This window comes from Eublepharis macularius, chromosome 4, assembly GCF_028583425.1.
Source record: "Eublepharis macularius isolate TG4126 chromosome 4, MPM_Emac_v1.0, whole genome shotgun sequence".
In the NCBI taxonomy this organism is placed as follows: Eukaryota; Metazoa; Chordata; class Lepidosauria; order Squamata; family Eublepharidae; genus Eublepharis; species Eublepharis macularius.
Window position 1 is genome coordinate 108,260,142 of NC_072793.1, and position 22,477 is coordinate 108,282,618.

The window sequence follows — 22,477 nt, forward strand, 5'->3', positions numbered from 1 at the left end:
AACCTATACATCTCATAATCTGTGGTTTTCCTTCTGTATGGTCTCTTGGCTGACACCTGAACTTTGTGATTTGAAACTTGCTTTACCTCAGATGATGTTCATTGTCTGAAATACTAATGTAAAAAGGGCTGGGGGAGTAAAAATGAAAAGTGAATAACATACAGGTTTTATTTTTTAAAAAAGTTAAATGTAGAGAGGACTTATTCATAAAACAATGATTAAAAGAATTTTACGTGCTCTGTTTTTGTTGAGGAATAAAATAAATATGTTTGATATTTCTTATGTATTATCTAGGTTAGCAGAATCTTCAGTGGATCTTAATCTTAAACTGATGTGCTGGCGGCTGGTGCCTACACTTGACCTGGAGAAAGTTGTGTCTGCAAAATGTCTTCTTCTAGGAGCTGGTACGCTGGGTTGTAGTGTAGCCAGAACATTGATGGCAAGTACTGATGCTACTCCCTCCAAATTCTAATGCTCCATTATTTTGGGCTAGAGAATCAATAAAGCTAAATTGATTAGCGAATGTTAATGATGTTCACATAGAGTGGACAATTGTCTCTCTTACTGTTTCGTCGTCGTCGTCCTTCTATCTGTGTTGTACAGCTTTCCTGTTGGGCCCTCTTCCTTCTGTTTGTGCTCGTATGCATCTTGCATACATGTAGGGAGGAAATTGAGTAATGTAAACAATTACACATTATAAAGTAATAATTAAGATTACAAATTATTCCAAATTAAGATTACTAATCTTTTGGAGGGAAAAGTGTTTCTACAATGCTGAAGATTTGTGATGCATTGATTGTAAAATAGAAGATTGGCTTGACAATGAAAACCTGTGTTTTGAATACTGTACTGAAGTAACAAGAAAATTATCTAGCATTTCTGCCTACATTTTCATTTTACTTGTCAGTGGGAAGTATTTAGTATACTACTACTTATAGCATGAAATGGACATCCCTGATTATAATGGATATTCCTGATCTTTTAGTGTACTTCTCTGGCCCAGTGGTATGGTTGTTTCTTTGCCGTGATCAGATCCCATAGTGCACTTGTGACATCTGAAAGATGGAATTACATGAGGTTACCAGGGTCATATGTATTCACGTCAACAATCCAAATCAGTGAACCTGTCTGACTCGACATACTCACGTGACTCCTTCCTTTAGATGTTACTAGAGCAGCTTGAAGTCCAGCCATGAAAGTGTAGAATTACACTGACCTGAACATTTTATGGGATGAAGGGTCAGCATATCAACATATCTTTCCTGTGATTCCCTGCTCTGGTCTCTGTTTCAGAATGTTTGTATTAAGGACAGGAAGAATGCATTTTATGTTCTTTTTAATTATGATATAATAATATACCACCCTTCAGGACAACTTAATGCCCATTCAGAGCAGTTTACAAAGTGTGTTGTTATTATCCCCACAACAATCATCTGTGAGGTGGGTGGGGCTGAGAGCTCTAGAAGAGCTTTGACTGACCCAAGGTCACCCAGCTGGCTTCAAGTGGAGGAGTGAGGAATCAAACCCTATTCTCTAGATTAGAGCCCTGCTGCTCTTAACCACTATACCAAATTGGCAAAGTGTTTGCTAAACCTTTATGGGTTAAAAAGTTGCTTCTCTTTTTCATTATTTGTACCTGAGCTCATATGCTGCTTTGTTTTTGTTTTCTCCCCCTGCTCAGGGATGGGGAGTCAGAAAGATCACATTTGTGGATAATGCCAAAATCTCTTATTCAAACCCTGTACGGCAGCCACTCTATGAGTTTGAAGACTGTCTTGGGGGTGGAAAGTCCAAGGCACTTGCTGCAGCAGATAGGCTTCAGAAAATATTCCCAGGAGTGGTAAGTAAATTATTTAAATCTGATTTAATCTTCAAAATATTTAATGGTTTAAATTACAGCCTATAGTACTTTTATGCTTATTCTTCAAAAGAGAACTGAGCATAGGGAAATAAACATGATAAAGCTTTGAGAAGTGTTTTGTTTATGGAGGAAGCTGAAATTAAACCTACTGAAGCAATCAAATTTTAAAAATAAGAATAAATGAACTGCGGACATGGATTTATTACAGAAACACTAAACTCCACAAATTTTAAAGGTGTTGCGCTCTTATTCAAGAGACATTTTGAGTAAGTGAGGGAAGGTTTAAGCATATAAGTGGCACTTAGCAGAAAGTGTTATACAGGTTTGTCTGTGCTAATAAATGTCCCATTGGAAATCAGTTAGTGTGCAGTGGCGAAGTGGACATCTTGTGTGGATTGACGTAGTACCTATTCTACCACTGCTCCTTATTGTGGCTTTGCTCTGTTAAGCTTTTATTTCTGCTTTATTGGTCTTTTAGGTAAAGGTAGTCCCCTGTGCAAGCCCTGAGTCATTACTGACCCATGGGGAGATGTTGCACCATGACGTTTTCTTGGCAGACTTTTGTTATGAGGTGGTTTGCCATTATCTTCCGCAGTCATCTACACTTTACTCCCAGGAAACTGGGTACTCATTTTACCAACCTTGGATGGATGGAAGGCTAAGTCAACCTTGAGCCGGCTATTTGAACCCAGCTTCTGCCAGGTTTGAACTCAGGTCGTGAGCAGAGCTTGGGCTGCAGTACTGCAGCTTACCACTCTGCTCCACGGGACTCCTCTTTTGAACCTTGGTGGAAGCTGGGCTCAGGTAGCCGGCTCAAGGTTGACTCAGCCTTACCTTTTACCTATTGGTCTTTTATTTGTATGATGCTAAGAAATTACTTTTGCAAAAACCTTATGTCAATTTTAGACTTTTTACATTTTGTATTCATTATTTTTCTATTAACTTATACTGCAAATGAGTTAAATTTATATTTGGTTGATCTTTTTTCTTTTTGTTGCTGTGAGTTAATACTCTAAACTTTTGATTGTTATGAGGTTAAATACTTTTTAGTTTCCTCTAGAATCTAAGGATTGAGAATGTGGGTCTCAGATATTCATTATCTATTATTTTATTATTATATTATACATTATTTATTATATTGGGCTTACTATTTCAGATGGGAAGAGAGCAATATTCCTTATAATGATCTGGACAGACAATATAAGGACTGTGAACCAAATTAATGATATGAACCTCTTTAATGGTACATTTGCTTTTCTGTAACAAAATCTGAAAGTGATACTTGATGCCACATAGGAGGATGAGATGTTGTCTTCATTAGCTGTTCCAGGAATGGCATGAGGAAATAGTCTGTGAAGCAGGCAGGATTGGTGGAAAGATGGGAGGCAGCCAGACATATTTATCAAAATATATGTTGAATCACAAGCAATTTAGTTGTTCTTATGGTAGCATTGATTGTGAATGTATGAGGTTGGGCCATATGCAAGAGTTTCATTATATATCTAAGGTGACTGATGTTTAGATTTGGCATTGCTGTGCCACACTAAAAATAAGTCTCTTTCGCAAATGTAAAAGAAGAGGCATATTAACCTTCACTCAGAATCAAAAGTGTATCATTTTAAATGTCAAATGCGTTCGCTTGCAATTGTAAGATGCATGTTTATTTTGGATAATTCCATAATAGCACACAGACTGAATTTGAAATGGGAAATATTTTGGGCCAACTGCTGGCCAATATATTAAACTTCACTATAAATTAAGACTTTAAAAGCTGTATTTTAAAACTGTGCTTTTACTTTATTATTCATTTATACCGCAACAATGGGGACCTAAAACAGCTTACATTGTTTCCTCTACCTCCCTCTAATCCTCTCAAAAGAAACCTTGAGGTGGGTTTGGCTGACAGTGTGTGGCTGTCCTAAGGTTACCAAGTGAGCCTCCATGGCAGAGTAGGGATTCAAACCTGGGTTTTCCAGATTGTGGTCTAGTGCTCTAACCCTTACGCTGTGTTTTGTGGTTTTTCAATACCAGCCTGTCCATACAAACATTGAAGATTATATGCAGGTTTTAAAAAATTCAGTCATTTTTAAATGGAAAACCATAGTATACTGGAGTTCTCAAACTAGTTCCTTTCCTTAAGTAAAAAAAAAATCTGGTGGTTTTCTGGAACTCCAGCTAAATGATAGGCACTGTTTTTACCCATGTATAATATCTGTAGGAGACCCTTTAAGTATATCATCTATAATTATGGAGTTTGAGTGTGTTATCATTATATTACTGATATTCACTGTGTACATCAGATCCAGGTGCTGCTGTCTTGCCATGATCCCTTGACTGCATGCTATAGTCAGGTGACTAAGGGAGGATAAATAAGGAGGGATACATGTAAATTGAATCCCCACAAGATGGAAGTTGTATTGATCAGAAGGTATGCTGCTTTAGATTGGGTTGTTCTTCATACTTCTGATGGAGTATCTTTCTTAGAAGGACTCGGTGAAGACCATAAGAGTCCTTCTGGATCCATTGCTCCTGTGGGAGAAGCAGGCCAGTATGGCAGCAAAGAATGCTTTCTCTTGGCTGCATGTGACTTAGAAATCAACCCCGCCCCCCCGCTTTTTTTGTCAATAGCTGATCTGTAAATCTGTGCTTCAATAACCTCAAGGCTTAATTATTGCAACATTCTCTACATCAGGCTGCCCCTGAGGATTGTCTGGAAACTTCAACAGGTGCAACATTCAGCAGTCCATTTGTTATCTGGAGTGGGCTGCTAGGAGCATAATCCCATTTTGAGATCTGTTCACTATCTTCCTTTTCCCCTCTGGGCCAATTGAAGGTGCTGGTGCTTACTTTTAAAACTTTTTATGACCTGTCACCAACATAACTGAAGGGCCACCTCTCCTTGTATATACCCCTAGTATTCTTCTTGTACTATTAATGTCTTTCCTACTCCCTGACCAGAGTATATTCTCTGTTTGTGGGTGCTTTCGGTCACTGCTTCCCTTCTTTGGAACAGCTTTCTGAAGATAAAAGTTGTCACACCTTGCTGACATCCAGGACAGCCTGTGAAACTGGAGGGCATTCAGGATTTGTTAAGGATGATATGTGGACCATGGGCATGTCAGGTTTTTTTCTGCAGAAATTATCTGGCTGTGTTTTTTAATTCCGTGACGTGCACTGCTTTCATTACTGCTTTATTCTATTACAGTTTATATTTTATATAGTTGCCTGCCTTGGGTCCCAACTGTGTTGGAAGAAAGGAAGGCTTTAAAATAATGCTAAATACATATTATTTTAAAAAGCAGAATTTCCATCTCACACAGTCCAGCATGCTCAACATTTATGCTTGTTTGTACAAGAATCTTGGTTTCCCAGCAGCTGTGGTTAGTGTATTGACTGCTAGGAAACAATGATACCCTTAAAACAGTAGTGATTAGTGGGTCACTGTCATCTAGGCAGATTAGTGACAGCTGCCCCATCTGTCAAGAAAAAACATAGCATCTGGGGAAGGCTCTTAGTGTTTCTCAATAGTATATACATTTTTGCTGCATGAGGGCTCTATTACCTATGCATGTAGTTGTTTTCTAATGCAGCTGCCCAATAACAAGGATATTTATTAAATGATCTCCTTTGTACTTTATTTTTGTGTTCCTTTATATATTAATTGCCTGTTTGTTCTTCCAGTGGGCTCACCTGTTCTGTTTGTCATGTTGTCTGCTTACTTGATTCATTTGTTATACCATTCTTTGAGTACTATTTAATAATCACCTTATAAAGATTTATTTATGTCATTTATAGTCTGCCTTTCTCACTAAGACTCAAGGTGGGTTACCTAGTATGAGATTAGTACAATCAGTATCAAGTATATTTCAATACAGTATCAAGGACATTTCCATAAACAATAGATACAAGTTTAAGAGGCATAGTATTAGCAAGAATCCAATACAGATTAGAAAAATACTGAAACGAAATATAATCAATTCTAGAACTAACATTAGACAACATGGAGCACAGGTGGTACATAGGAGTAATATTTAAAGCAACAGATAATATGTAAAGCAATATAGTGATGAAGTCTACGGTCCCTAATTCATTAGTGAAGCCTCTGAGACCCCATCCCTACAATACAGGCCTCCCATTTGAGTAAAAAGCCTTTGAATAGTTCGTTTTTGACTCTTTTACAAAAAGCCAGGAGAGTCGGGGCTGTCCTGACCTTCTCAGGCAGGTCATTTCACAGGATAGGGGCCATCACAGAGAACACCCGTGTATGGGCTGCTGTTCACCTGTGTGCAGCCTGGCACCTTCAGGAGACTCTGTTCAGATGAGCAAAGCTGCCGTGGAGGAACATAAGGAGGAAGGCGGTCCCGTAGGTATGCTGGGCCAAAGTGAAGAACTTTGTAACCAATACCTTGAACTGAGCATGGTAACTGATGGGTAGCCAATGGAGCGACTGTAGGATGGGAGTGATGTTCATGCTCCTGCTTGCTCCTGATAAGTCTAACTGCAGCGTTTTGCACTAATTGGAGCTTCCTAGTTAGTTTAGATGGGAGACCCATGTATAGAGCATTACAATAATCAAGCCTTGATGTTATCATAGAATGGACCCACGTAGCCAGGTCAGCCGTGTCAAGATAAGAAGCCATCTTCCAGGCTAGAGTGAGGTTGTAGTAAGCATTTTTTGCCATTGCCTTAACTTGTTTTTCTAGTTATAACGCTGGATCCAGTATAACTCCTAGACTCTTAACTGTGTCTGCAAGGGTCAGATGAACTCCATTGAAAGTGGGTAATACAATGTTCTTCAACTACAGTTGAAGTATTTCATATTTACACGCCCCCCCCCCCCCCCCCGCAAGTCCTCTGTAGGATCTCCACAGCAGCTAGTTTAGGCTGCCTGGCTTTTTGCTGCTGCTTCTGCTCTCTCTATCCCTTGCCTGACTGCATCTTTGGGGCTGCAGCCAAGGCAGCATGGACAGCTGTCTATGGCTGTGGGCATTCGCTTGTTCCCCCCAGGCTGGCCCCCTCATCCTTGTTGGCACTTCTGAGCATGCCCGTCCAGCTGACTGGAAGTTTGCTGCCACTACCCCAGCTGAACCAGGTCCCACCAGCCTCCTTACAGTACCAAGTTCTCAGTACCATGTTGCCTGTTGCAACTTCCTGCCCCCTGCAGGAACTGACCAAGCAGTGAAAGTGATGGTTACTGATTTTTTAAAATTGGGGTTTGTGGAATAGGGGGAGGCCCATCCACCATAACAGCCTTCTTTGAGCCCTCCCTGGTTCCACTTCTGCCAATGATGATGGAGGATGGAAGTGAGTATCCCCCAAGTTTGTAGAAACATCTGATTTGTTCTGAAGTGGTCCCAGTTACTGTATTTAAGTATCAGCAGGTATCAGGCCCACTTCAGAATTACATATAAAAATAAAAATATATTACTTTGTTTTAGAGCCTCTTTTCTGTTGTCTTCCATTTTAGAATGCTGAAGGTTTCAACATGAGTATCCCAATGCCAGGTCACCCTGTGAATTTTTCTGAAGTCACCATGGAGCAGGCTCGCAAGGATGTGGCACAACTGGAAAATCTCATTGAAATGCATGATATCATATTTTTGCTAATGGATACTCGTGAAAGCAGATGGCTTCCAGCTGTAATTGCAGCTAGCAAGAGGAAGGTACTGTGCATGGATTTCATTAGTTCTCCAGAGGCATACCATAAGCAACACACCACAGTTTGCTAAAGCTGCTTGAAAGCATTTGATAGATATTTACAATGGCTGATTAAACCATGAGTCAGACACATATTTGCACATATTTTTAGCTGCCTGTTGATGGAAATAGCTATTAAAATTTTGATAAATATAAAACTTACATTATGCAATTATGTTAGCAATATCTGAAAGAAGCAGCTGTCAGTTCAGCCTCATTGATGTTTAGAAACTATTTTGAAAAGCATTTCTGGCTTGACTTTTCATGAACAGAAGCTTCCATCAGGTGTAATACTGAGCTTGTGTTTGGTGCTGTATGAATGAACCTCAAAGGAGCTCTGGACTTGCTTACATGATCCGTCCTCTATTTCTCCTTCATTGCCACGATCTGATTAGTTAGATCATGCTTTGTGCCAAAAACATAGTTTATAGTTAGATTCAGCAGACTATAGTTTGTGTTTGCCTTGCAGATCAGAATTTTGACTGGAAACCAATGAACCATAGTTTGTAATCTGATTTGCAGGGCTGGTACAAGCCATAGCTTGCCTGTTTGGATGAATTGACAGGCTATGGCTAGCACTAAAGAAGAAGTGACAAATTGGATTTCTGTGCCTGAGGGGAGGAAGGACACTGGGAGGATGCCACATCTGAGCCAGATCTCCAGGAACATACCTCTGTGCTCTTGCCTGGCGATATATGAAATAAATTAGATTATGTTAAATGTATGTGGTCCGGGGGTGTGTGTGTGTGCAGCCTGTTAAGCGTAAGGATACTGGCAACTTCGTATGGTATCCAGAAATATACCTGCTGTGCCTCCTACTTGCTTGTTTTTATGTGGCAGCAGTCCCCAGACTGCCTTTTAAATGGCAATGGAAAAAAGACTGATTGTTGGAACGGTTGCATTGGTGCATGCACTTTTGCGGAGGGACTATAGACAATCTCTTGAATAAGCTATTTAATTCACTAAGAATGGAAGAATTATGGGCAACTTTTTTTGTCTGAAGGATTATTGATACCAGAAGATTCAGGAAAGATTGCTCAACATGTGTATGTGATGGATATCTAAGCTCTGTTCACAAACTAATATTTAAGCTGAGGCATTAGCAACTCTGTTAATGAAAGTTTGAGCCAAAAGTTAACATTTGAAAAAAATTGGATTGGCACCAAATCACTGCAAGTGGAGTCAATGGGAATAGTACCTTCCTCCTTCCCACCTTGTGTCACAGCCTGCCCCTGACATTTTAGTGTCATGGAGGAGGTCAAGGAAAACACTGGCAGTTTGCAGTGAGGAGGGAATTGGCAAAAATGCCCCTTCTGCCAACAGAAATCTCATTCTTCAGGCACAATGGCATCTTTGGACCCAATCTAGTGTTTATAAATAGTTTTACTTTTTCTGAACGTGACTTGAATCTCACTTTATTTTCTTTCAAATATTTTTATAAAGTTGGTCATCAATGCTGCACTGGGATTTGACACCTTTGTGGTGATGAGGCATGGGCTAAAGAGACCGAAGCATCAAGAGGTGGGCGATTCTCCCTGCAATAACCCTGCTGGATCAGCCGATCTTTTAGGATCATCACTGTTTTCAAATATTCCTGGCTATAAACTTGGCTGCTATTTTTGCAATGATGTTGTAGCACCAGGAGATGTAAGTAAACTTCATATAAACTGTTTTTCTTTGGGTTGTTTTTAAGGGTCTTTATTTTTAACACAGTTTTCTTGTGAAGCATCTCAATTTAATCTACTCTGATTTATTTTTTTAAAAGACTTTTAAACAATTTGTGCAGTGGTGCAGAATGGAAGTATAATACTATGAAAACTACATTTCTTTATAGTCCACCAGAGATCGGACATTAGATCAGCAATGCACAGTCAGTCGACCAGGATTAGCCATGATTGCAGGAGCCCTTGCAGTAGAGTTAATGGTATCAATTTTACAACATCCAGAAGGGTAAGTCATTGTGGTGGGAAAGGGAATAACTTTTCTGGATTTTTTATGACGTCACTCTCCCCACTCAACTTTGCTAAACAAGATGCTAAAGGGGAAGAAGACTATTTAAATGAAGAAGTATTGACTTAACTATTTGTATATAACCACCACATATAACTGCATGTATATTTGACTGAACAGAAATCTAGCAATTCTGGTGTTACAGAACAATATTTATTATTTGATTTTGACTTCGGTAAGACAAATAATATGGTATCATTTACAATGAAATCCTAAGCAGAGCTATTCCTGTCTAAGCCCATTGATTTCAATAGGCTTAGACTGGAGTAACTCTGTATAGGATTTCACTGTTAGTCTGAAAAATGCAGCATTACATGAGAGCAATTCTGGAAATCCTTGGTTTCACATATTATAATATTAAGTGTACCATATAAGTGTATTCTGGCTGAGTATCTTTGGATGGAGAAATTGCTTTTTCCTACTTAAATGTTGAGGCAATAACCACAATATTGATATAAGGAGCTGCTTTAACATATTAGCTCAGCAGAGATCCAGGAGATTACTGCTGTCACATTCTTAAGGAAGTCACTCTTTTGGTCTGTTTGCCATCTGTAACGTGAGGCTAATCATACTGACAGACTGTACAGGAGTGTTCTGGATTTAATGAGTGTAAAATGCTTTGAATATGAAAGCATTATATAAATGCTAAGCAGTACTGTTAAGATAAAAGAAAGGGCTCCAGAATTAAGTTGCTGCTGCAGTATGGTGCTTTAAGTGGTTGGGTTCTGAATCAGTACTCTGCTGGTTCAACTCCTATAACCACCATGAGCTTAACAAATGGACTTGGATATGCCGCTCCTCTCAGCCCCAGCTGTTTTGTGGAGATAATAACAGCACTGACTTGTTCACTGCTCTGAGTGGGGCACTTATCTGTCTATAAGGGTGGTATGTAAGTGCACTTAATATTATTAAAATTTAAAGTATTTTTGTGCTAGTAATCATTTTTAACATGACAAAATTGAGACTACCTGTTTTATGCAGCACAGTGTACCTGTGCGTGCTACTGTACTTGCTGCTATAGCACAGTGGTTAAGTGGTTTTGCTGCAAATCAGCACTCTGCTGGTTCGAATCCCAGTACTGCCTTGAGCTTAGTAGGTAGCCTTGGTTAAGCTACTCCTTGTAGCCCCAGATCTCCAGCTTTATTGTGGGGATAATAATAACACTAACTTGTTCACCGCTCTGGATGAGACACTAATCTGTCTAGAAGAGCAGTATAGAAGTGCTGTTGTTGTTATATGTGCCACCTATGTGCAAGACTGCTTGTTTCCTTTGCAGGGAAGATATAAGTGAAAAAAATACCCCTTGCCAAGGCACGTAAAGTGTAATGATTGTAACAGAGTCCATGGCAACCCACTAATTATGGAACAGCTAGGCAGGAGGAGACAGCCGACCAATGTAGGCCAATTTAGTCAAGGGCCCTCATATGTCAGGCATCCACTGCCCGTGTGTGGAATACATTGAAGGAAGTGAGCAAAAGAAAGACAGCTGCCTTTCTTGGAAGGGGCACTGTGGTGTGACTGGCAGGATCCTTGGAGCGAACTCTGCAGAGATAGGACTGAGTCCTTGCCTGCTGTGAAGTTCCCTTTTGCCAAAGGCACCTCAAGGAAGGAAACATACTACTCCAGCTCCCGCAGTGTCATGCTTCCATAACTCATTCAGCAGAGAAAACTCTAATAAAACACTTATGATCTCTAATATGTAGGGGTTTGGGTCCTGGGCAAGGGAGCATCAGCCTTTGGTTGGGCAAGGCAAATGCAGGCTCTAAGGCAGCACTTTTACCAAAAAGCAGTTGTCATCCCCCAATAGCTCATTAGGGAAAGGCATCTGTGTGGCAGACAGGAGGGACAGGCATGGTTCCCACTAAAGGGAATACAGGACACTTTCTGTCCTGCAACAGATGATAAGCAGCAAAACAGTAGGGAGCAACTGGGCTCAACCCCATACCTCTTTCTCAGGAGCGTTTCTCCAACCACTCACACAATGTGGGTGCGCTGGAGCACATTACAGCCTTGAGCATTCAGCATCCCCCAAACATTTTGCCATCATTACCAGCCATGCAGATCAGAACTGGGAAGACCACAGAGAAAGGCATGGTACAGTAGAAAGCATAGGGATAGCCACCAAAGCCCCAGACAAGTTCAAATCCCAGATGAAACGAGTGCTGTGCAGAGCTGATACAGATCTCCGGTAACACTTGAGATTGTGTTCTGACAACAGAATCACATGGGATGAGATTCTTTGGACAGCCCCACACACCCATAATTTTGTCTAGTAGACTGCAGTTGACTAACCCCCTGGTGCATTGATGTAGAACTTGGGGATCCTTCCCCTCACAAGGGCATACCAGTGCATTCATCCTCTCAGTGCATGCTGAAGAAAGCTGAAATTGGGAATGATTAGGGAGCAGGAACAAGGCCTAATCCGCCAAATCCTAATCAGACAGATACATCTTTATAGTACTCTGCAAATTTACTCAGTAGCATCAGGACCAGTGAAAATAAGTCAGATGAATGGAGTTGTCAGTTCTCTTGTCCCAGCAAGTCTCCTGTCCCTCTGCAAGCTTCACCAATGGACTACAGAGTCATAGATGAAACAGTCCTAATCACTGCATGCCTATGAGCGGGTTGCCAGTTGCTGCTGGCTTAGGGCTTAACTGCCGTACTCTTTCAGGATAGTGCTATTAAATGTAAGGCAAGGAATTGTTTCTTTTCCTTTAGAGGAGTATCAACACAATTTTATTTCAGTTCTTCTGCAAAGAGATGGAGGCAGGCCTGTAATAAGTTTCCCTTGAGGGAGAGGGTCATTCTGACTTTAAAAAAAACAACAACCCAGGAATTAACTTCAAATTCTTCAGGGTAGTTATCTTTATCCTTTTTTTAAAGGGGCTATGCTGTTGCTAGCAGTAGTGATGACAGAATGAATGAACCTCCTACCTCTCTTGGGCTTGTGCCTCACCAGGTTAGTAGAACAAGAATGAAGTGTTGCTGCACTGTTGTGTAAGAACCAAAGTGGATGTAAATAAGTTGATTGTATTTCAGTGTTCTTAAAAATCCTTATGCAGAACTATTTAATTTTTTATATACATTTTAGCTAGTTCTTCTGTGCCCCCCCCCCAAGTTAGGGTACAGTGAATCAAAATCCCGTGGCACGTGTGTCAAGAAACTCACTTTGTTTCTTGTTCAGATAAATCATTTTTTAATTAGGCCATTTGGCTTGGCTAGATACGCTTAAGTTTATGGCTTTTACTTTTTAAGGCCCTCTCTTTGATACTAGAGAGAGACAGGGTTTTTTTTGAAGACTGAGGCTGGATATTACAGTTGGCTCTCAGAGCCAAAACACACGTTAAGAAATACCTAGGTTCAGCACGTGTTCTCTTACCTCAAGGTTTGCCGGGATCTGTAGGCGTCCTGGAAGCTTAAAGATCTGTAGGCGTCCTGGAAGCTTAAAGTCCTGGAAGCGTAAAGGATCTGTAGGCGTCCTGGAAGCTTAAAGTCCTGGAAGCTTAAAGGATCTGTAGGCGTCCTGGAAGCTTAAAGGCGTCCTGGAAGCTTAAAGCTTAAAATACAGGCGCCTGTATTTCCCTTCCCCTTTCTGCTGCTCTGTAAATGCTAAACTTTAAGCTTCCAGGACGCCTACAGATCCCGGCAAACCTTGAGGTAAGAGAACACGTGCTGAACCTAGGTATTTCTTAACGTGTGTTTTGGCTCTCAGACTGATAAAACACAGCTTGTCTCTGGAGGTGTGAAGTTGTCAGGGTCTGAACCTTGGGGAGTCCAGCTGTGGCATTCCAGTTAATTAGCAGAAAGTCTCCTGGTAGCAGAGAAATGAGTTCTTTGCATTTGTGAGCCCTGTTAACTGTAGTACTGTCCTCACAGATCCACTCCTCTGATCAGCTAATTTGTCTTGGCTTATTGTGGGCAGTGTGCCTTTAAAAGGTGTCTTTCTACTCTAGTCTCCATTCCTCTTTGGGTTCCTTCCCTTTGGGATCCCTTTTGACCCTTTTGCCTTGGACTACTTTTGTTTGAAGAAACAGCTTCTATCTGAAAGACCGCACTGTGCAGTGCAGGGGTGGGAGTTCCCATAGCTGGTCTCCCTTTGGTTTTGCCCTTTGGACTTGTCATCTTGAAGTTTTGCTGAATTCTGCTATTTACTTGAAGATAATATCTGGAAAAAGTTTAGGGAATTCTTATGTATGCTAGCTTAACTAAATAGTCTTTGTTAATTTGCTTCTCCTGCTGCACTCTTTTAAACACTTTGACAATTGGGCTTTTTGCACTTTTTAAAATAAAATCTATTAACTGTGTGGAGTCATTTGAGTGCTGCTTCAATCTGAATTCAGTTCCTTGGCCTGTTTGCCATATGCTATTTGTTTCTGGACTCAACCTGCTGAGTGCCTACATCACAGAGTTGACTTCAGTTTGTTTAGTGCCCTGAGGCCTGGAGGCTTGCCTCTTGATCTCTAGCTGTGGGATAATCAGAGAGGCTACTGTAGAAAGTGGGGGCTCACTTTACAGCTTTGCAATTTTGTGCTTGTCACTACTAGGGGGGTGGACCGCTCCCCCCCAAAATCAGTAAATCTGAATTCTTTTACTGAATCTGAGAAAAAAATTGGAATTCATCAAGTTCCAATTTGATTCTCTAATTTGGCTCAGATATTTCTGAAACATTCAGCCACTGTTTTCTATTGGAAAATCACTCTGGGAGATATCTGGTGGGCTGGAGGGATCATTTTGCAACCAAACTTCACCAGATTTGGAGGGAATCTACTCATGACTGTCCTAAAGACCCCCCAAGTTTCATGAAAATTGGACTGGGAGCCAATTTTATGGGCCTCCAAAGAAGGTGCCTCCATTGTTCCATATGGGAAAAAATATCTGAGATCTGTCCGGGGGACTGGGGGTAGCATTTTTGCTGCAAACACAACCAAATTTTCAGAGGACCTACTCCTGACAATCCTCTAATGACCTCGCAACTGTTGCAACTTAGTTCAGCTGAAGCAAACTGAAGCACAGGAATAAATCCCCCCAGAACCAAAGATAAGCAAGGGGACCAACATCACATCAGAGAATCACACCCATTCCACCCAGTAGGAACCATGCACCCCCAAACTCCTATTCCTGGGCACTGAATGCAGCCACCACAGGCCCCTAAGGCAGCAGAAAGGTGCCTGCTCATTTAATTTGTGAGGCTTCCCACTCTTCGGGTTCCCTAAGGTTGTACCCATGTGCACCTAGTGACGCCAGACACTGGCTTAAATAAAATATCTTTTAGTTTATTGAATACAAAGTTACAGAGAGTGTTGCTGAGCATAAAACACTCTAATTCAGGCAATAGATAGGAAAACAAATAAATCTTTCTATTGCTAGCTAAAAGCGATCTGTCTAAAAACACTTAAAGCTTGCTACCTGTAGCTTCTTAGCTGGTAGGTTCTCACTATTAGGTTTAGTAAAGGAGTCTATTTTCACGCCATACAGCATGAGGCATATTGATGATTGGAGGCATGAAACAGTCTTATCTTTCACGTGGTAAAGGAATGATGTTAGAGAAGAATCAAGTGTGTGCTAGGCAGCCATCTTTTCAGACCTGCTAACATTACCCTATCAACGAAGAACCAGTCAGGGCTAGTTTGCTTAATTGGTGTTACTAACCATGTGAAATTGAGGAGTGAAGAGAGGAGCTGTGAGAGCCAGTATCCCAAGGTCAAACCTACAGGGAACTGGCAGTGGCCTGCAGGTGTTCAGAATGAACAAGCCAGCACATTTTTTTCTAACTAGGCTGGAACCAGGACTGCAACAACTTTCAGCCTGAACCAAAGTTCAGTGAATTTTGACAGGAGCACAGGGCTTGACTGAATGTATTCCTTACACATCCAAACCAAATTGAAACAAAGGACTCTGAGCCAAGCTACAAGTGACGCCTGACACAGGTTGGACACTTGTCAGCTTCCCTCAAGTTTTGATGGGAAATGTAGGCATCCTGGTCTTGCAGCTGTAATGGAGAGCCAAGCTGTAAGGCCAGGACGCCTACATTTCCCATCAAAACTTGAGGTAAGCTGACAAGTGTCCAACCTGTGTAAGGCGTCACTTGTAGCTTGGCTCTCTGTTGCAACTTAGCCCAACAGAAGCAAACTGAAGCAAGGAAGTGCCTTGTACTTGTGGTTGGGTACTGCTTGGTATTGTTCTGTGGTGTTTCCCCACCAGCTGAACCCAGCGTCTGGCTGCTGTGAATGACATTGGTTCTCTTGGGCTAAGCTGCACCAGTGTCGCTTGCTTCAGTTTGGTTTGGGTGGAATGGAAGAGATTTTCTGATGTGGTGCTGGTCCCCTTCCTTCACTTTGGTTCTGAGGGGAATTCCATTCGTGTGCTTCAGTTTGGTTTTATTGGGCTTTCTCTGGGATGAGTTCAGCTTGCATTTGGGAGTGTGCCTTGGCCATGGCAGCCTTGCTCCGGTGTGTTTCTGCAATGGGAGTCAGCTTTGACTTTTTTCCCTATAGGGAACAATGGAGTGGCTTGGGACACCTTGTTCAGGGGCTCATAGAATTGGCTCCCAGGGTCCAACATTCCTAAAACTTGGGGGTTCTTTAGAGAACAGTCAGGAGGTAGGTACCTTGGAAATTTGCCGGGGTTTTTATGAAAAATGCCACTCCCAGCCCCCAGACATTTTTTCCCCATAGGGAATAATGGAGAGTGGGTGGAGGCACTTTTTTCGGGGGGCCCATAAAATTTCCCCTGGGATCCAATCTTCATGAAACCTGGGGAGTCTTTAGAGAACAGTCAGGAGTAGGTTCCCACCAAATTTGGTAAAGTTTGAAAAATGACCCCTCCAGCCCACCGGATAGTTCCCAGAGTGATTTCCCCATAGAAAACGACCAAATTCCCCCCCCCCTTTTTTTTTGAAAATTAGGTAAAAATTCAGGATACCAGATTTTTGATTCAGAATTCCCAGATTTTACCAAATCAGCCAAAATTTGTTATTTTAATCCACATTCTGAACTGAACTGCACACCCTTAATAACTACTGGGAATCAGGGCTGTTCTTTTGAGGAATCCTGGCAGGGACAGCCCTCTGCTCCTATACAAAGAGGCAATGAGTTTAGGCATCATGTAGAAAGTTAGTACTAAGTTTCCTTCTATTATAGTTGTACTTGAATTATGCTAACTTGACTCATGTGACAGGAGACCTTGATGTCACATAGGGATGGCTCAGATGTCAGAGACAGAATCAGATTAGTTTCCTCCTTCACTTCTTAGTTGTCAGCAAACCACGGTTTACCACTTTACCCAGACTGGCAAACCATAGTTTGCAGTTTTCCTGAGAACCAGAATTGCAAAATATGATCAGATCATGGTTTGATGGAGTAGAACTGCAAGCTTTGGTTTGCTGATTTGGGCAAAATGGCAAACTATGGTATGTTGAGATATAGGTAGCATGATAGGTTTGCAAATGGTTTTGAGGAGATGTCATGCCTCAGGTAGGGTGAGCCACTGTACGCTGCCACCACTCTGGGATTTAGGGTCCCTTGGGAAGGCCCAGAGTTACCCTCCCAACCCTTCTGACCTCTGTAGCTTGGCCAATAAACAGGCGTGAGGACCCAGCAGAGTAACAACAAACAAAAGAGTTTATTTACAAGGAGGTCAGTTACTATCAAGCAAGCAATCAAGCAAGGTGCATTAACAAGCAACAATAGATGAGTGAAAGCAAAATAAACAAAAGGCCCTAGCGCATCTGAACTCACTGTCCCTCTGTCTGCCAGGCCTGTCTTCTCACCCTACCTGGATGAGGACCTCTCTCCCTAGCAGAAACCTCCTCTATCCTGCTCCCTGGTAGAAAGAACACAGGCTTTTTTCCTCCCAGACTTATATAGCACTAGCCCCCTGTGTTCTAATTGGCCAAAAAGGGCGCCAAAACAGCCCAGGGGCTCCTGGGAATTGTAGGCAGGCCTACTCCTACTGCTAACAGGCTTCTGAGAACTTGCTAGGCCTTCCTGGCACAGCCAGATCATGACAGGAGGTTTGGACAAAACGGTGGGGAGGAGGACATGCTTGAACCTAAGGCTTGCTCATAAGTCTTAGGTTGCAGATAGTTGTCATGACAAACCCTTGGTGGGTCTTGATGGGCAGAAATAACGCTTTTTTGCTGTACCTTCAAGCTGCCTGAGTCTTCCCAGTTCCTAGTTTAGGAAGCCTTTAGTCAACATCTAATTTGATGTGATGTGTGAATGCAGGCTCTTGAGCAAATTGGAGTTTGAGTTTGCTCAAACTGGAATTCTGAAACACAGTTTAATCCAAGTTGAGAATCCTAGTTTGTGTTGAGGAAACAAAGCTTAGTTTGCCTAGATTCCGTTTTTTCCAAACCAGGTAGTCTGTGAAAAAGGAGGAGAGGTGGGAGGGAGATTATGTATGGTAAACCATTTTATAAACAAACAGATTTGCTATAATGTTCAGATATGGTCATACTTATTTCCTGTGATGCTGAAACTTAAAATGGAACTGTTCTTGTGTTCTTAAAATGGATTGGCAAGATACTTTCCTTCAGTTACCTCTTGCATGTAAATTGCTCCAGATATTCTCAGGATTGGCTGTTAATTCATCTCCTAGTTAGCCAGTTTTCCCAGGAAATTTATAGAATCCACTACCTTGAATTTTAATTTTATGTAGAGATATTTGACAGGCTTTTCCCCCCTAGCACAGCAAATCCTTGTTTCATAATGTAGGATTAGTCTTGAGACTTCTCCAAATGAATTATCCACAACCTGGAAAAAAATGTTATGAACCAATCCACTCTACATTTCATCATATAAGTTTAGCTTCAAGTGTAACTTAGCTATTCCATGACTATTTTTAGGGGCGGGGGGAGGAATATGGAAAACTAATATAAATTATTGCCAATGTTCAGCTGCCAAAGAGCTTGAGGAAGTGTCATACTCCTACATACTTCTTTAGCATCACCCATTGCAGTCTAGATTGTACTGTCTAGCAGTGCCAGGTGTATACTGATTTATTCCAAAGTAAATCCAACGTTCTTACTAATACACTCTTGCATTATTTATACTCATTGATAGAGGAAAAAGAGTTAAAATGAAGTTCCCCTTTCATGGATAAAACAATAAGCAGTGTCTTATTTCATAGGTAACTTTAAATCTTGGGTTATGAAGTGATTGGTATGTTCAATTATTTAATTTTTATTACAGAAATTTTTAGAAGCTGCCGTGATAACCTGTTTGGAAAATGTTTCCCTCATAGGAAACAGTGGAGAGTGGCTGGGAAACACGTTCTTCAGGGGCCCATAGAATTGGACGTTGGGGTCCAATCTTCCTGAAACTTGGGAGGTCTTTAGAGGACGGTCAGTAGTGGGTTCCCTGCAAATTTGGTGAAATTTGCTTGAAAAATAACCCTTCAGCCTCCCAGATAGCCCCCAGATAGGTGTCACAGCTAATTGTTTGATCTTGAACCAGTAAATATTCAGATTTAGGGGTTAAAAGATGTCGAGATGCCTTAAACAGTTGGGATGGGCATGATTTAGCTGTTACAGTGATTGCAGAAAAGTAACATTTCTTTGCAGCTGTCACTGCTACTTCATAAGTCATCCATTGGGCTCTGTAGCATGCAGTATGAGCTTCAGCATGAGTTTTCTGTCAGCATCTTTCCAGATGTCTTCCAGTTCTCTTTCAGTCACCCAGCTCTGGGGCTGGTTGCAAGGGAGGGAGGTGTCAGCGAGGAGCAATCTTGTCAATAGCTTCAAGGAGCTTTAGATTCCATGCTTCCATCACTGCCTCATTTGGAATTTTAAAATCCTCCAGAGCATTTAGGAATCCAGAAGAATCCATGAGTCTTTGTGGATGGACCATTTTAGTGGGGCCCCCCATTTTGTGTGATATCAGGGCCATATTCACCCTTGACTTCACCAGGTAATGGTAGGCCCATGGTTCAGGTGAATCACCAAATCCAAAAAAAGACCTTCCTTCAAAGGCTCAGAGTAAAACATTAAGTCCACAGTGTGGCCATTTTCATGTGTGGGGCCTGTCATTCAGCATGGATGTTGAATGCACCCAGAACTATCAGTCTAGGTGTCCAAGAGCACATCTGCCAGCTCAGAGAGGGTGCTTACTGAGGAGCTAGGTTGCCAGTAGACTAGCAGAATGCCCAATCTATCCTTTGTTCCCAATGTAAGGAGCCTTCTATAATTTGTTTTGTATTGGGAGTCTGTGGAAGCTGAAAGATTCATGGAGTACAATAGAAACACCTTTTCCTTCACCAGCTGTGCAGGGTTGGAGGAGAACTGCATAACCAGGTAGAGTTAGCTGGGACAAGGAAGCCATGTCATTTTCTTCCCACTATGTCTTGGTTATGCAAGTCTGGTCCATTCCCTCCTGCAACAATGCGATCAGGCAGACAGATTTGAGTCTTGCTTATCTGGCATTGAATGGCATTAGAGAGAAGGTGGAGGAAGAACATCAGCTCTAGGGTTTCTATGGAAGTTGGGCAGGCAGGAAGCAACCTTGTCTGATATTGGCTATCAAATTCTCATTCTATTGATTGCATTCCGCCAAGTCTCAGCAAGAAAGGTGAACTGTACATCAGCACAAATTGCCTCCTTTTCCCTCCCATGGAAATTCTCCATTGGATTCAAGCTATTGTCTCAATTTCAGAAATTCTGAAATGAAAGACTACCTGGGATATCAATTAGCAATAATATTGGACATGTAGAAACTAGCATATAGTAAATGGTATTGAACAGTTTGGAAAATAATGATGTGGTATGGTTACATGGAAATATATTGATTTGTTTTGATACTTTAGCTATTAGTGCTGGAATAAAGCCACAAAGATAAGATATGTGCACATTGTGTTCACATTTGAATTAGTAGGTGAGGAACTAATACAAATAAAAACAGCCATTATGTGAGGCCTTGTAATACATTGCATAGTGGACTAATGGTTTTGTACAAACTTATTTTGTAAAAGAAAGAGCATTAGATTTAAAAATGCACATATGTTAGCTGCAAAGCACTTGCTTGAATGGTATTACTATTTTGAACACTGGGAATGAAAGACAAACTAAGAAAGTTGATCCCTTTTACCGGCCCATAGTATCACATTACCTGTTTTGTATCTCCCAAAGTGCTGATGGACTAGAAATACTCTAGTATCAGAAACGCTTCTGTAATATGATATGCAGAAATTTAGCTTCAAACAGCCAGAACAGAAGCAGTATGCACACTTTTATCTTGACAATTGGTGTACAACAAGAACCCAGGCAATATATTTGTGTTTTCCCCTGGTGTTTTGCTTGTTATGCTTATGCCCCCCACCCCCTTTCTTAACTGAGTTGTCACTTGTTGCAGTTAGGGAGTTTAAACTCTAGGTGGGGCAGTGGTTCTGTCTTGAGTGAAATAATGCTGCATGTTGATAATACTGCCTGTGTAACCTGAACATGTCACAAGCCCAATCAGATCCCCTAGAAAGACATACTAGCATTGATGAATTTTTGCTGTCCGGAATCATACATGTTGGCTGGGCTTTCTTTAGAAAAATGATGCTTGTATAACTTCGGTAACACTATTATTACTCATGTGATGGTGGTGTTCATCTCTTTTCTTTTCAGATTCGAGGTTTTTTATCCAGGTTTGATAATGTTCTTCCTGTCAGTCTGGCTTTTGACAAGTGTACTGCCTGTTCCTCCAAAGTAAGTGAGATTTATGGTAGCTCCTTTGGCTAGGCAGAATAAGAATTCTCCCGTATTCTGAATTACATTCAAGTCTGAAGCTTGGTTTATTGCAAGAATTGATGTGCATACTCACTATGGAGTATTACAGAATAAACTCTTTGGCTTATATAATAAATAAATAATTTTCTGTCTTTTCATATTGGCTACATAAGTTGTCTAAGATTGCTTTTTTTGAGAGAGATTCAACTAGCAAGCTAAAAAATGCAAAACAGTTACGTACAGTACACTGTGTTCAGTAGTATAAGATCCTCCTTTGTATATTTGAGTTGAATTGAGATAACTTTCTCTTTTGAGTCTTCAGTGCTTAATATTTTTAAGATTATTAGGTACATTTGTTAACCAAGGTTTCCAAAATATGGTGCAGATCTCCTTTTAGAAGTATAATCAGTTGCTCAGTGGCAACAGGTGACTGACCTCCATTGCCTTACCCTATCCTGAGCTATACTGAGGGCTCCTCCCACATGAGCTTGAGTTTCTGATAATGTTGGAGAAGCAGAAGGAATCCATGTATTGCCATAGCTGTCATGCCTCTAAGGCAGTATTGGAATAGAAGGGATCTGGAATTTACTACTTGTGTGCCAGTCATGGACTTGCTTAGGTCCAAACTAAGGGTAAGAATATCTTCTAGCTGATTTGTCTTCATTTTGTGTTATATAAGGGTAGGTCAAATATATTTTTTAAAATTCATTGGGCTTTCACTCTGACAGACATTGAAACTTCTGTTTTGATCTGCTGCACTAGAACAGCAGGATTTGAGTCCAGTGGCACCTTAGAGACCAACCAGATTTTCAGAGTGTAAGTTTTCGAGAGTCTGAAGAAGGGAGCTCTCTCGAAAGCTTACACTCTGAAAATCTTGATGGTCTCTAAGGTGTCACTGGACTTAAATCTTGCCATTCAGGTAAGGTCTTGGGAAATCAGGGCTGAAGTTTTGAATAGACTGGAGGAGAAGCAGTCTAAATTTAAATGGGATTTGGAGAGAAGCTGTCTTCTAGTTTTTCCTGGTCTTTTCCTGTCTGGCTTATCAGTCTGAGACAACTGGTATCCCTCAGCCTTGGCTTTGCCTTCCATTCTTCCTGGCTCCTTGTACTAATCCATCTCAAGCGCCTTCCTTTTTGCTGTTTTAACTTCTCCTTCCCCCCCCCTTCCTATTACAGCTGTCTGTCTTTTATGACTCTGTTGTAC

General features: G+C 41.2%; 1 protein-coding gene across 4 annotated transcripts in view; it reads left to right on the forward strand.

Annotated features, from left to right (window-relative positions):
- The window catches only part of ATG7 (autophagy related 7), a 149,656-nt gene that overhangs the window by 27,470 nt on the left and 99,709 nt on the right, over nt 1-22,477 (forward strand). For 3 of the 4 annotated variants that reach the window (XM_054978494.1, XM_054978496.1, XM_054978497.1), the window contains 7 exons: nt 295-439; nt 1,682-1,840; nt 7,329-7,523; nt 9,001-9,204; nt 9,392-9,507; nt 12,451-12,526; nt 21,173-21,253. In XM_054978494.1, coding sequence (XP_054834469.1) covers nt 295-439; nt 1,682-1,840; nt 7,329-7,523; nt 9,001-9,204; nt 9,392-9,507; nt 12,451-12,526; nt 21,173-21,253 — 976 coding nt within the window. The remainder of the gene's footprint in view (nt 1-294; nt 440-1,681; nt 1,841-7,328; nt 7,524-9,000; nt 9,205-9,391; nt 9,508-12,450; nt 12,527-21,172; nt 21,254-22,477) is intronic. The other variant, XM_054978495.1, reaches the window with a different exon arrangement.